Below are 15,489 nucleotides of genomic sequence, written 5' to 3'. Positions count from 1 at the left end.
GCGTTGGTGCAGCTGTTATGCTGAATGCTTTATATATTGTGTATTACGGGTATGGTCCCGTGTCGTTCAGCGAGGTTTACCCTCGCTCTTTTGTTTGGGTACAGCCCAGTGTTTTAGTATACGTGTTTGTTTTGGGTGTATTAAAAACCACTATTGTGTATCGCCTGCGCCTGTCTCCAAAATCCTTTATACCAGCGTGACACTAGTTAGCTGACAATATGCAGCTAAACACTGCAGCTATTTCCATGAGACAGAGAGCAATCATTCGAGCTCCACCTCTGATGTGCTCGCCTGTACCAACCAACTTGTCTTGACATGACAGGATTTGCTAATCTGACAGCTGTTACCCGAGTTTACAGCGTTCAATATTGACAGCACCAAACGTATATCTGCCGTTTACTCATTTCACTCACCCTCAATGTTATTGCTTTTCAAAGTGCAAGGACGATTTCCGTATATCGTCAACCAACACAACCAACAACCAATACAACACAACCAATACAACACAACCAACAACCAATACAACACAACCAACAACAATACAGCTTCGTCCAAAGTATGGAGACGTTCTTTTTGAGTAATGAAGTGATAAAAACGTTGATCAGTCAAATGACAGCATACCCTGTTTCCGGGTTTCTGGTTGACGACAACAGCCACGCAAACACGACAACAGGGATGTTATCAAGTGAATTTTGCGATATGGAGACAGACATAAAACAAGGCCGTTCGCGGCGGTGGAGGCTGGTGAGGGGAGGACGGCTCATAATAACGGCTGGAACGGCGCGAGTGGAATGGCATCCAACCAGGTGTTTGATACCATTCCGCCTACTCCGCTCAAGCCATTACCACGAGCCCGTCCTCCCCAATTAAGGCGCCACCAGCCTCCTGTGGTCCGCGGCCGCTATAGTCATTTAAAGAGAGACAGTCGACGGCCGCTATGGGTTCTAAAAAGTTAAGACAAAAAATATACACCTGGAGATATCATCAGTCCTCCAGCTATTTATTTGGCTGTCATGGCATCCAGCTGAATGTAGAGATGCCAGAGCAGGTTTTACTACCTTACCCAGCTTATAGGCTGCCTCTCATAAACAAATACTATGAGGAGGTTTGTAGAGATGATTGACACTATTGAGATGCACCATTCCCTAGCCTCCGGCACTATGTGAAAACAAATTACTATTTTCCTCCCTCTATTTAAGCATTTTCTCTGTGTTGTCTGTGCTGCTGTATGCCCTCCCTCCCTGTTGTCATGTGAGATTCCAGTCAGCGCCCCCCAGATGGGGATGTGAGAGCTGTCTCAAAGGAACGCAGCTGTGTCTGTCATCCAATGCGTGCACTTTAGGGACCAGTCACATTATATCAGGCCCAAGCCCTGACGGAGACACTGCACAGAGACAAATCTGTTGGGCCACTAGCTTCCACACATGCTGGAGGGCTGGTGAGCGAGGAAGAGGGGCCACAATTGCACAGTACAGTGGATTATCATGGTAATACAATATCATCAATATAAGCAGTTTATTTGCTGTTTGTGCCATGGTAGTTTTTGGGGAATAAACAGACTGACTTGACCTGACGTGAACTGTCTCGAATGAGCTTCTGTATCGTAGGCTCGTTCACAAATCTGTATATGAGGGTAAGGAGTTCAGTCTCAAGGGATTCCTTTGCCACATACAAACAGGAGTGGGATGGAGGAGGAGAGTCTCTGCTCATGTTTTTGATGAGATCAGTGCACTCACAACTGGATAATATATTTGATGTTCTGCGTTTGTTGATAGACATTTCTGCTCTGTAATTCCGTGAGCTCTACACTGTGTTAGACCACAGTGTGTGAAAGGCCACCCGTAGACGCATAAGCTGTGTGGAATGTACAGCAGAACTGGAGAGATTCCATTAGGATTATGTGTGTATCTTCATACAGCGCCTGTCTTTGGTAAGCGGGTGCTGTACTATATGACAGTGTGCGTGTAAAATAAGACGATGTAATTATCTACTTTCTTACAGATTTCCCATTATCTTGCTTTCTCTCTCTCTCTCGTCATGGCTTTGTGTCCCTGTGCGTTGTGACGGCCTCATTACTCTGTGAAGTTAATGGATTCAGCGGCTTGGCCTGCATTAATTCAACTGTATATATTTCCCTGCGAAACATGCAAACATGATCCCCTGAAAGGAGTGTGAAGAAGGAGATATAGACAAACAGACGGATTGAAAGGGAAGGAGGGAGGGCGACGAAGGGAGGCAGTAGTGAAATAGGATGGTGAACTGTAGCAGAGGCCACCCAGGCGCAGTTGTCTGTGGTACTGTTCCTCAGATACTGTGGAGTGCTAATTAAATTCCTCTTGTCACAATGGGTCACCAGACGTAGCAGGCGACAAGCAGGATGGGAGATGGAGAGGGAAACACTATTCCCCCATAACGTGTCAAATGAGAGGATAGATGAGAGCCAGAGAAGGCTGTTCAGAAGATATAAATTGTTGGCTTAGACTGTTTGTATTTGCACCACATCATTTTATATGAATGTCGACCTTGAGGCGTTATTCTCTTTGGCGGTAGACTGACTTTAAGGAAATGAGCAGCACTCCTCTGCATTTCATGTGGTAGTTAAATGTGGGTGCAGCTTTGCCTGGCAACATTTAGAATTTCGACTGGGCTCTTATATGCATGGGACCAGCTTTACTTTAAATAGCAGCAGCTGTTGAATGAATCATACATTAGAGCCGAAGAACAGCCTCATGCCTCAGTGTTACCTGGGAGTTGGACTCTCCAAGGTCAGAGATGGCTTTTTGCTTGATTAAATCCTGCTCAAATCATCTATATTCCAAATGACATTCCTAGGCATCGTGCTTGATGGATTCTCCCAATTCTTCAAATTAATGTCATGGTCCACTTGATAGTTTGGAGGGAAACTACATGTAGGAACGTTTTACATTTGATCAGTTAGTGACCACTTAATGGATATTTGAAGAGCAAAATTGCATCTGATTGCCCCCAACCATAACTTGATAGAATGTGGTCTGGTATGTCATTGAGCAAATTTGCTAAAGCACGGTTGTTAGATATATCCCTAGAGATCTAATGGTGCTGCCATGTGTGTCAGAAGCATTCATAATATCTAATATCTTAAACAAGTCTCCATTTTCCATGGAAAAGCTAGTCTGTTTTTCCCCTAAAGGAAATTTAGGGAATTTAAGGCCATACATTTCAAACAAGTGTGAGGAAAATTGGCAGATATTATTGTATGATGATGATGATGATGATGACGATTAGCTCTTTGTTTGAGTGGTTCTTTGATATGTTCACATAAAAAAAATTTGTGTCGTAATTGGGAGAAAATATACTTAAAAAAAAATATATATATTATTAACCTGCAGTTACCGTGTTGAATGATCCATTTCAAGAAGCTTGACCGGCACAATGAATGAAAGAGACCAGACCAACAACAACTGTGGTAGCTATAGTTGATGACACCAGTGTTCTCCCCAATCTCTCTCCGCAGCACAAGAGGAGTCAGTGGCCACCTACAAAGGCAACGAGTTTTTCAGCTATGACCTGTCTCAGACGCCCATCCAGAGCAGCCTGGACGAGATTAGTCTGTCCTTCCGCACGCTGCAGAGGAACGGGCTCCTGCTCCACACCGGGAAATCAGCTGACTACGTTAACCTATCCCTGAGGAGTGGCGCTGTGTGGCTGGTCATCAACCTCGGGTCCGGGGCCTTTGAGGCCCTAGTGGAGCCTGCCAACGGAAAGTTCAATGACAACGCCTGGCACGAAGTCCGTGTCACGCGCAACCTGCGCCAGGTACTGTAGCCCTTGTCTCTCCTCCTTCATATGCCCAGCAGTAGTTCTATCGTTCATTATTACAGGAAGAGTTTTATGTTTATACTTAAGAGGGAGTAATAGTGTCATTATTTAGCTTTCAGTAGTTGTTAATGTTTCCTCATCACGGGCATCCAAGGAAAACCAGTTATACTGTCAGCTTGTGATTTAATTATGCTAATTTATCCCTCAGGACTGAAAAACAAAGATGAATAGAAAACAAACAATATACTACTTTTTTTTTTAATATCACTGTTTTAGGCTTTTCTGATTGAGCCCATAATTTATCAGTCCCAAGCCAAACTCCAGTGACTCATACCCCAGTTCATTAGGATACGTTCAGAAAACATGCCTCATCTAGAGTAACCCATTATTTTTTCTCTATGGCAGTCGGTACACAATCTTGTTGTTTTCAATTCAGTTCAGAGTGAAGTGAATCAATACCACAAGTTTGGCTCTCTCAAAATAATGTCTCCATAGGTGAAAAACGATGCAGTGCGATGTTTCGCCTTCTTAGTGAGACTAGTCATGTTGAGGTGTAGATTGTTGTGGCTGAAATAACTTGGAGCTTGTGGATTGATTTCTATGTCAGTCTCATTGAGTCTCAATTCCGGTGTCAACAACAGTGTAGAAATCAATGATAGTTTTTTGTGTACTTTGGATTTGTCCTGTTTTTATATATTAAAGGTGCCTTTCTATAATTCCATGTTTCCAGCTGAAATGTTACATGTCAATGTGTACAGTGCTGTGGGTGAGTTTATCCTGTGGAAGGAGACCACTATTTTTTACTGAGCTGAGAAGGGTTGCACTTCAACAAAACTGTCGATCTCTGAAAGCATACAGCCATGTATTTCACATTTGAATCTATGTACTAGCTTTACACCTTGTGAGGGTTAGTCAGTGACACACTCTCTTACTAACCCTGGGTCCTGCCTGCTTCCCCTTCGCACGTCACATTAAGCCTGTCTAACTCCTCTCTGACTGGCCATTTTATGGTCAATCGCTTTGCCAACTCTGTCTTGTATACTAACTAACATAACTCTTTAAAGGCTCCAGGCTTTAGATTTCATCCCTTCATTTAAAAAAATATATATTCTTCATTATTTTGTCTTTCAAAGGACATTTCCATGCAATTTTGATTTTTATTACTGGTATTATATTGAATGAAGACACTATCTATGTCGTGAATATTATTTTATAAGGAATGTAAACACATCCAGCATTTTTCTCCCTTTCTGATGAAGGATGCAGGCATTGGACATTCTAAACACCATCTGAATAGTTATTTTTCACAGTGTCTCTCGATTTTGTTGCTTTTATTGTCTGGAATCAACTAAATAAATGACAAAGTTGGCATTCAACATGCTCATCCACAAATAGCATCAAGGTTATTTGCCTCCTAGAACTTACTTCCAACAGTATCAGATAAGCTGTATCAGAAAACAAGATATTCTATAACAGAATTCTGTTTAGAGTAGACCTGTGCTCCCTTATTGGATAATCTAGTCGGTCCATTGTGTGTGTGTGTGTGTGTGTGTGTGTGTGTGTGTGTGTGTGTGTGTGTGAGAGAGAGAGAGAGAGAGAGAGAGAGAGAGAGAGAGAGAGAGAGAGAGAGAGAGAGAGAGAGAGAGAGAGAGAGAGAGAGAGAGAGAGAGAGAGAGAGAGAGAGAGAGAGAGAGAGAGAGAGAGAGAGAGAGAGAGAGAGAGAGAGAGAGAGAGAGAGAGAGAGAGAGAGAGAGAGAGAGAGAGAGAGAGAGAGAGAGAGAGAGAGAGAGAGAGAGAGAGAGAGAGAGAGAGAGAGAGAGAGAGAATTTTTCAACTTCAAAGCTCGACTTCCCCTCCCTTCCACCTTCTAATCCAATTTTTTTTCAAACTTGTTAGTATGCGTAGAGGTAGATCGGTTTTGTTTCTTATTATTTGATTAATTATTAATTCTGTTGAATGCCTCCTAACATCAACTGTATATAGTGTATATACATTAACAGAAATCGACGCTGTATGTAAGTGTGATTTCTCTTTCCATTTCACTTAATGTGAATCATTCATAATGACATGATTAATATGCATCGCCTGTGTGTCCACGCTCTAGCCCTTCATGTGTTAGGACCACAAACAAAGCGACCTTTATTTAAAACCAAAATGATGAGATTTGCTAAGTTTTTTTTCCATTCATACTAAGATGATACATTTCCAATAGCTAATAGTCACTCTTCTCTATCTACTAATGTACTAACAACCATTTTTGTGTCTGAATCTTCAGTCCTTACAAACAGACCCCCTCAACATCTCACTCCTACCTGCATGCAAACTTTCTCTCTCTTCATTATCCCGAGCCTACCCTCACCCATACTCCCCAAAGACAGAAAAATCCTATGCTTACAAACCCCTCTCATGCTTTTATCCCTGCATTTGATCCTGCATACATAGCTCTTCTCTTCGGATAGCTTCCTGTTACCACACTGACATGCCGATAGAGAGAAATGCACCTCCTGTGGGAACGCCAGTGGAATTTTTTTTTTTAACAAGCCCTGGTGGTCAGCTTTCGCTGGCTAGATTCCTCTTATCTTTCTCTCTCTCTCTCTCTCTCTCTCTCTCTCGCTCTTCCCCTTGCTCTTTCTCTCTCACATCCTCAATCACACTCTCTTTGACACACATACACACACACACACACACACACAATCTCACCTACTCCCTTTGGTTCAACCTTGCCTACAATCAATGCTACAGACTCATAGCAGCTCTAAACAGCAACAGCAGACATAAGAATGTGTTCCCCCATGATTGAAGTACATTTAAAACCAGGAAACACCCATAACTACATTAATGATCAGAACAGGGCAATTCCTCAGACTGCAAGTGGCAGAGCCTTGCTCTTATCAGAGGGGACCTCTGGGAAATGTAGTATTTGTCAGTCAGCAGTGATGGTCTGCAGCATTCACAGAATATCATAACAGTGTAAACCACGTACACTACAGTATAACCATTTCAGTCAAAGCTGAGCCACATGCTTTATAGTATAGCTCATATATATGTAATGAACTCCTCTTAAACCATTTTAATGGATTATAAATGGCTTCTGAAACAGTTGTTCTCCCAACAATGAATAATAGATTTGGATTTTTTTTTATCAGCTAATTGGTCCATTAATTTGTTCTTCCTGTCTCTCTGTATTGATTTGAGATTGATTAGTTGATTGATTAATTGATTAATTGATCAACTGTCTGATTACTGCCGAAGGACGACTGTATCTATCATCGAATGGGTGCCTTCTCAAGTTCAGCTACAAGCGGATACTACGATATATTTAATATTGTACTCAAATCCAAAATATCTGTGAAATGATCATATCGTCCTTTGCTCATCAACCCTGCTAATATTTTGAGAATCGAGAAAGGAAGCAAGCTTCTGCGATTGGCGGAGCCCTCCGAAGGTGCTCATGGATTCACACTGTAGATCTTACAGCTAAGGATTCAACTCAATTCAATGGCCAGCATTTTAACCGCAATCCCCCCCCCCCACCAAAAACAAAGCAGCGGATGTTTGGTGTTTAATTAAAATTCTTTCCACCATCTTCCCCCTTGTCTCTTTGTTTCTGTTCTGTCTCTCCTCCGCCTTTCTCCATTCCTCTCTTTCTCTCTGGTCACCCAGGTGACCGTCTCTGTGGATGGGATCCTGACCACCACCGGCTACACCCAGGAGGACTACACCATGCTGGGCTCGGATGACTTCTTCTACATTGGGGGGAGTCCCAACACGGCTGACCTCCCAGGCTCCCCGGTCAGCAATAACTTCATGGGCTGTCTCAAAGACGTAAGTACTGTGCTGTTCAGCAGCCTTCAGCAGGGGACTCTGGTCTGAGAATACACAGATGCACAGGGCTCTTGTTGAGCTTTGTTCAGATTCACAAACACTGTTCACTTTGTGAAGTGACAGCTCTTTTACGCATGTGCCACTTGGAATTGAGATGTTAAACCGCCCAGTGCATCACACAGGAAGAACATGGCACGTTTCTATTTTTACATTTAGTTAGTTGCTAATTAATGACAGATTGTGACTTTGAACACATGCAGTGCCCTTAGTGTTCAGCTGTGTCCTAATGAGTCCTAATGTAGATTGCTGTGTGTCATTTGCATATCCTCTGACATTGTACAGTGTGGTCATGTATGAATGTAGCTATGGCCTTGAATTATATAATAGCATGATTACCTGGATATGAACACCAGACTTGCTACTCTGTTGAATAATACAGGTTCTATTCTCCAGGATTAATTACACTCCTGTACTGATGCCCCACCCCCGCCCTCCCTAGTGGCTGCCATGACCTTCCTATGCCCTCCCTATCTCTCTCTCTGTCTGTCTCCCCCTTCCCTTCCTATTGCTCACTCTCTCTCTCTCTGCCCCCTCCCCTCGTTCTTTCTCTCTCTGTCTCTCCCTCTCCCTCCATCCATCCATCCATCCATCCCGCCTGCCCTCCCTCCCTCCCTCCCTCTGCTCTCTCAGTCAGTGAACATCTGTAATTAATACTGTGCCAGTGTTAGTGAGGCCTTAGCTTTACCATCCTGACAGCCAATTCAGACATTGATTTCCTCCATGGATTCCCAGGCAGCGCGTCCCTCCCTCTGTCTCTGTCTAGTTGACCCTCCCATGTATTAATCATGTCTACCTCTTCATTGATTGTGCCATGCTTCTCACTGCCTTCTCACTGCCTCCCAAAGTCTTTGTCCTGTTGTGTACAGGAATCCTAATAACTATACTAAAGATTGTTATATTTCCGTTAGGGAACGCCTACTCTGTAAAGTGTGTGTGTGTGCAATAGCTCAATTCACCTTTGCACTCCTTCTAAACAACGCAATTTTGGCAAAAGTCTACAAAACTTAGCCCACTCTGTTCGTAACAGATTCTAGTTTTGGGAACAGAAAACTGTATCTTTCATCTATGAGAAAATGTGCAGAATGTCGGCCAAAATCCATCTCGTTCCATCTTCTCCCACTGCCGGACACTGGGCTTCCTCTCACTACCATATTTGGTAATGAGTGGAAACACCAAGTGGAAGCTTCACATTTATACATCTGGTGAAATATCTGTTTCAATTGTTCTATCTTTGACTATACTGCTACAGGCTCCTGGTGCCTGTTTCAGTAGAACATGGTGATAGATATTGGACTGTCAGTGCTGGGAGGGGTCTTTGGGAATTACTGATACACACCTACAGTGCTGTGAAAAAAGTATTTTTTGCATATTTTTTTTTACACTGAATGTTGTCAGATCTTCAACCAAAACCTCATATTAGATCAAGGGAACCTGAGCGAACAAATAGCACAAAATGTGGATACTTATTTCATTTATTTAATCAAAAGTGTTTGGTTTTCACCAGACATAACGAGACCATCGTCGTCCAAAAAAGTTGACTCAAGTTTGCAAAAAAAGCACCTGGATGCAGCCGGATGATCGCCAAGACTCCTGGAAGAATGTTCTATGAACAGCTGAGTCAAAATGTGGAACTTTTTTGGACGACATGGGTCCCGTTATGTCTGGCGATAACCAAACACTGCATTCACACAGTAAGAACCTATAACTATACTAACTAACTATACTAACGAACTATAATAACTATACTAACTAACTATACTAATGAACTATAATAACTAACCACACTATACTAACTAACTATACTAACTAACCACACTATCTATACTATACTAACTAACTATACTATACTAACTATACTACACTAGCTAACTATACTAACTAGCGATACTAACTAACTATACTAACTAACTACACTATCTATACTAACTAACTAACTAACTATACTAACCAACCACACTATCTATACTATACTAACTAGATTACTATACTATACTATACTATACTATACTATACTATACTATACTATACTATACTATACTATACTATACTATACTATACTATACTATACTAACTAACAGTCAAGCATGGTGGCAGTAGTGTGATGTTTTGGGGTTGCTTTGCTGCCTCAGGACCTGGATGACTTGCCATCATTGAAGGAACCATGAATTCTGCTCTGTATCAGATCATTCTAAAAGAGAATGTCAGGCCATTCATCCGTGAGCTGAAGCTGAAGCACAAGCTGGGTCATGCAGCGAGACAATGATCCAAAACACAATCTACATCACATTGGCGAAAGAGCGACAAATGAAACGTTTTGAAATGTCCAGACAGAAACCGACCTGAAACGAGCAGTTCATGCTCGGAAACCCTCAAATGTCGCTGAGTTAAAGCAGTTCTGCATGGAAGAGTGGGACAAAATTCCTCCACAGAGAGACAGATCAAAAACCTACAGGTGACAAGCAGTTAGTGAGTAAGGGGGCAATTGGGTGTTGTGTAACTTTGTTAAAAAAAAATGTAATGAAATAATTTACAAAATGTTGTGTTATTTGTTCACTAAGGTCTCCTTTATCTAATATGAGGTTTTGGATGAAGATCTAAGAATATATTCAGGGTCAAAAATATGCGAAACATCGAGAAAATCCGAAAGGCAGATACTTTTTCACAGAACTCCATTTGATCACAGGCTCAGCAATGTATGATTGATGCTACCAAAGGAGACAGAGTCATTGAGTGTCATCAGAATGTTAGCGTAGCGTGAGAACGATTTTGTACTTTTGCATCTGTGGCTGAAAATAGACTCAACAATTGCATTTTTCATACTCGGGCTCTTTTTCTATTCTTCTCATTAGATTTTATTTTGGTCTGGCGATTACTGATAATGGTTCCTTGTGAAATCAAGCCGCTGCCAAGTGTATTTTTAAACAAAAAGACACTAAAGTTCTCACCCTGGAGGAGGGAGCCAGTCAGCTTTGGACTGCAAGTGGTGTGAAAATGAAAACCATGTTCAGCTGTGCCTCCCTGCTGCCTCCATCTGTACATGAGAACAGTGCACATGTGACAGGCAGACCGTCAGACAAACAGGGAGATTCTCATTATGGTCTTATGATCTGGTTGTGTAATGTATGAGAGCTTGTGCGTTTTACACGCTTCAATGAATTAGAAATTGTTGCATGGATTCTAAGGTATTGCATGGATTCTAAGGTATTGCATGGATTCTAAGGATTCTATGGTATTGAGGACAATCACAGAAAAGAGGGAGGGTTAAGCTAAATAGTGGGACATAAAGTGGTCATTCAGCAGACCGCAGCCACCCGCTCGGTGACAGTCCTGTCCCTTGTCCTACAGGTGGTCTACAAGAACAACGAGTTCAGGCTGGAGCTGTCTCGTCTGGCTGCAGAGCGGGACCCTCAGGTCAGTGTTCACGGCGACCTGACCTTCCGCTGTGAGGACGTGGCGGCCCTGGAGCCGGTCACCTTCGACACGCCCGCCGCCTACCTCACCCTGCCCAGGTGGAAAACCAAGAAGACTGCCTCTATCTCTTTTGATTTCCGCACTACGGAGCCCAGCGGCCTGCTGCTGTTCAGCCACGGTGACAGGCGTCTGCAGGGCCCAGACAGACAGCCGGAGAGGCAGCCCAGGGCTGACTACTTTGCTATGGAGCTCCTGGACGGCTTCCTCTACCTGCTGATGGACATGGGCTCTGGCAGCATCAAGATGAAAGCCAGCAACAAGAGGGTCAACGATGGGGAGTGGTGCCACGTGGACTTCCAGAGGGAGGGGCGCAAGGGTGAGAGAAAGCACACATGATGAATCTGATAAAGGAGCTTCGTTCAGAGCCATACTGCAACTCTGGTCTTATTGAGGTATCAGGAATAACCAGGGTTAAATCCTACTGGCTTGTGAAGTTCCATTTACTATACCCATTCGGAGGCACTCATATTGGCTTCTCCTTCATGTTTCTTAGCTGCCGTCAGAGATGCTGGGTGCATATCCCGTTTTAATTAGTCTTATTTTTAGCAGCTATAATCTATGTATGACATTTAGTAAATTGCCTTAACCTATTTCGCAAGTGGCCAATTATACCGTCATCCACCTCATGTGGGGAAATGTCTGCCCTCATTAGCCGTGCCCCTAGATTTGAGCCAGTGTTGCTTACACCTTACTATTAAGAAATACGGTATGACAAAGACCTGAGACGTTCCTGTTCATTAGTCGTTTCATAATTTTACACCTGGTGTACCATGTGGATTATATTCTATATTATACAGTGCGATTGTACAGTGAGGCAGCCTTGATACAAGTTGACTCTCTCTGACTGTCTTGCCTTCAGGCCTGATCTCAGTGAACAGCCGCAGCATACCATTCTCTGCTAACGAAGGCAGTGAGATCTTAGACCTGGAGGGTGACATGTACCTCGGGGGTCTGCCCGAGGCACGCCAGGGCCTCATCCTCCCCCCGGAAGTCTGGACGGCCCCCCTCAACCTGGGCTACGTGGGCTGCATGCGTGACCTGTTCATGGATGGGCGGAGCCGGGACCTGAGGAGACTGGCAGAGATCCAGAGTGCCTCTGGAGTCAGCAGCTTCTGCACCAGGGAAACGCACATCAGGTGTGGCAGAGACGTCTGTGCCAACGGTGGGCAGTGCCGCGAGGGCTGGAACCGCCATGTGTGTGACTGCACCAGCACGGGCTACCTGGGCCCCAACTGTGAGAGCGGTGAGAGAAAGAGACAGAGAGAGAGAGAGAGAGAGAGAGAGAGAGAGAGAGAGAGAGAGAGAGAGAGAGAGGATCAGCGGAATGTGGAAACGATCCCTGCTTGAAATGTTACCGCAGAGCTTTTAAACAAGTCTAATGACATTTCATACAGACAATGGAGATGAAATCACTTTTTATGTGAGTTATTCAAGTGGTAAATTGCCACTCTATTAGTGAATTGGCGGTATGTGAGGAATAAATAGGTGCTGTGTATCAGTGATTCATCAGTATACCGGTGGTGCTCCGTGAGTCTGAATAACCCTGCATCAAGCACAGATATCGCTCTGACAGAGAGGGTAGGAGCCCCATTGTGACGCCATATAGGCCGATAACATTATGAGGGATTTAAATGGCCATCCTCATCCTATTTGTGGCCCGAATATAAATCTATGAGAGGAGGATGATAACAGAGGCTTCGCAAAAGAGCACTGTGGTACGCTACAGGCTGTTCCTGCCATCTAGTGTGGCTGCAGGAAACTGCAGTCTCTTCAACAGGCCTACAAAAGGATCCGTTCGATCTTGTTTCGGCGAAGATCGTAGCTTATAATATGAGTGGAAGTGGAATTCTCTCATCTTCATTTGGTGTCTTGTTATGAATCATGCGCTTATTCAGTATTGGGTGTATGGGAATAGATGTTGGGAACATTTGTGACAATGCCATTTGCTAACGCTGTCTCCCTGTCCTTGGTGCCCGCACACAGAGGCCACGGTGCTGAGCTACGACGGCAGCATGTACCTGAAGGTGATGCTGCCGTTGAGCATGCACATGGAGGCCGAGGACGTGGCGCTGCGCTTTATGTCCCAGAGGGCCTTTGGGCTGCTTGTGGCCACTACCTCCCAGGACTCAGCTGACACCCTGCGACTGGAGCTGGACGGGGGCCGGGTCAAACTCACCGTCAACCTGGGTAATGCTAACAGTGCTAACGTTTATGAGTCCTCAAGGCTTCTCTGTGAGAGTACTCATGATGTAATGGGAAAAGGTATTGTCCTACACACCCCACCCCCTTCTCCTCATCATTCACATTCTATATACATCTCTCTGTGTCGCCTCTGTGTTTTCTCTCTTTCTCTCTCGCCCATCCCTTGGTCAGCAATCCATCTCAACCCTTTCAGCCCTTCAACGGCCGGTGTGTCTGCAGTCCTAGGAGCAGGCAGCCAGAGAGACCAGCTCACTTAGAAACAGTCCGCATCACCATGACAGATACGTAGTCATGGTGTTCCGACGGATGTTGTAGTTGCTGTTCTAGATCACAAGTGCCGTCCACCATGGCTCTCAGATTTGTCAAAACCCAAGGAAGAGGAGAGCAGTAGAGAGCCGGCCGAGGCAGTAATGGTGCCTGGCGGGGCTGTCTGCCTCAGCTGGTATCTCTAGTCTCCACATCTCCCATTACGGCTGTAGGTAGTGAGTCTGGTCCTTGGCTGTTTGCATCCACTGCTTTGTGATGGTTGACAGCTCCAGAGAACACTTCAGGCACACTAGCATAGCACCTAGTAGCGCAGGGTTCCCCTAACTCGGTCCTCGGGACGCCAAGGTTTTTCTTAGCCCTACACAGCTGATTCAAATAATGAAAGCTTGACGATTAGTTGATTATTTGAATCAGCAGTGTAGTACGAAGGGGGAAAATAAGAAAAAAAACGTGCAGCCCTTCGGTTCCCGAAACCGTGGTGTGTAGTACATAGCCTTCACAGAGGGCTTTATTATAACCAAAAGATCAAGGAAGCTCTGACTGTGTTGGCACGTCTTTTGGTAGTTGTACGCCATAATGACTATGTAGCTATTCTATTATTTAGACGGGCACAATGGTGAGGAGATTTTCCACAAGCTCTAAATGTGTAAGGTTTCAGTGTAGGGTATGCGAATCAGCCCTTTCCTCTGTCTGTGCTCTACCTAACTACCACATGGGTTGTACACACACCGGGAGGCATATCTGTTATCAACCTAGGATTTAACGTAGGATTACTTTCTAGGTTGTAAATAGAGTCATGGAAATTATTACAGTAATGATATATCACGAAACACAGTGATTTCACTCTGATTGCGGTACACATTACCGGTCCTCCTGAGTGTAGTGGAGAGTTGACATTAGAGGTCGACCGATTATGATTTTTCAACTCCGATACTGATACCGATTATTGGAGGACCAAATAAGCCGATACCGATTAATCGGCCGATTTAAATATGAAAAAATGTTTCTGTTTGTAATAATGACAATTATAACAATACTGAATTAACACTTGTTTTAACTTAATATAAAACATCAATAAAATCAATTTAGCCTCAAATAAATAATGAAACATGTTCAATTTGGTTTAAAAAATGCAAAAACAAAGTGTTGGAGAAGAAAGTAATATGTGCCATGTAAAATATGTGCCATGTAAAAAAGCTAACGTGCTCGTGTGTTAGTGGGTGCTGTATGGTTGCCATGGTGAGGAAAAGGCTGGTTTTGAATCTGGAGCTTGTCCCCGGATGGTGGCCTCTCTGGAGGAAAAAAACAAAACTGCAGAATGTACCTTGAAGGATGTGAAATGTTTTTTAAAATATTTTTTAAATATTGTTTATTTTCAATTTATTTTCAATTTTTTTGGGATCTCACCATCTCACTCTCTCTCTCTCTCTCACCAGATTGTATCAGGATAGACTGTAACCTCAGTAAGTGGCTCCTATCATTATTTACTGTACTTCAGAACGACCGTGTCTTATACCTTATCTTCTGTGACTGTCTGTTTTTACTATTGATAAGGGTGAATGTAATTAACATTAGTGCTATACAATATGTATCCCAATGAAGTATTACAATCACATGGTTATCTTGAAAAACGGAAGGGACCTGGAAGGTAAGTATCAAATACTGTATAAGCCGCCTGTATATCATTTGGTAAACCATTCTTTAGTCCAAGCAACAAATGTCAGAAACACAAAATGATCCCTTGTTCATTACAACAGCCAAAACACCATATGTTTTATTAGTTCACAGTGCTCCTCAGAGAAACAACAGTGGCATTAGCTCCCTGCTACTTCTCAGTAATGTGCTCAAACTACCACCAGATGGCAA

At 43.5% G+C, this 15,489-nt stretch overlaps 2 protein-coding genes across 2 annotated transcripts in view; both read left to right on the top strand.

Annotated features, from left to right (window-relative positions):
* Positions 1–3,804, top strand: part of LOC112228973 (neurexin-2-like) — a 185,267-nt gene extending 181,463 nt beyond the window's left edge. The window contains exon 4 of the mRNA XM_042309706.1: positions 3,494–3,804. Within this exon, the coding sequence (XP_042165640.1) occupies positions 3,494–3,804 (311 nt within the window). The remainder of the gene's footprint in view (positions 1–3,493) is intronic.
* Positions 1–15,489, top strand: part of LOC112228965 (neurexin-2) — a 222,495-nt gene that overhangs the window by 19,494 nt on the left and 187,512 nt on the right. The window contains 6 exon segments of the mRNA XM_042309468.1: positions 3,494–3,795; positions 7,462–7,623; positions 11,029–11,470; positions 12,014–12,397; positions 13,138–13,341; positions 15,060–15,086. Coding sequence (XP_042165402.1) covers positions 7,522–7,623; positions 11,029–11,470; positions 12,014–12,397; positions 13,138–13,341; positions 15,060–15,086 — 1,159 coding nt within the window. The 5' untranslated portion in view covers positions 3,494–3,795; positions 7,462–7,521.

Source organism: Oncorhynchus tshawytscha, linkage group LG30 (assembly GCF_018296145.1).
Source record: "Oncorhynchus tshawytscha isolate Ot180627B linkage group LG30, Otsh_v2.0, whole genome shotgun sequence".
Taxonomy (NCBI): domain Eukaryota; kingdom Metazoa; phylum Chordata; class Actinopteri; order Salmoniformes; family Salmonidae; genus Oncorhynchus; species Oncorhynchus tshawytscha.
Note: the sequence above shows the minus strand (reverse complement) of the source record. Positions and strands in the feature narration are given on the sequence as shown.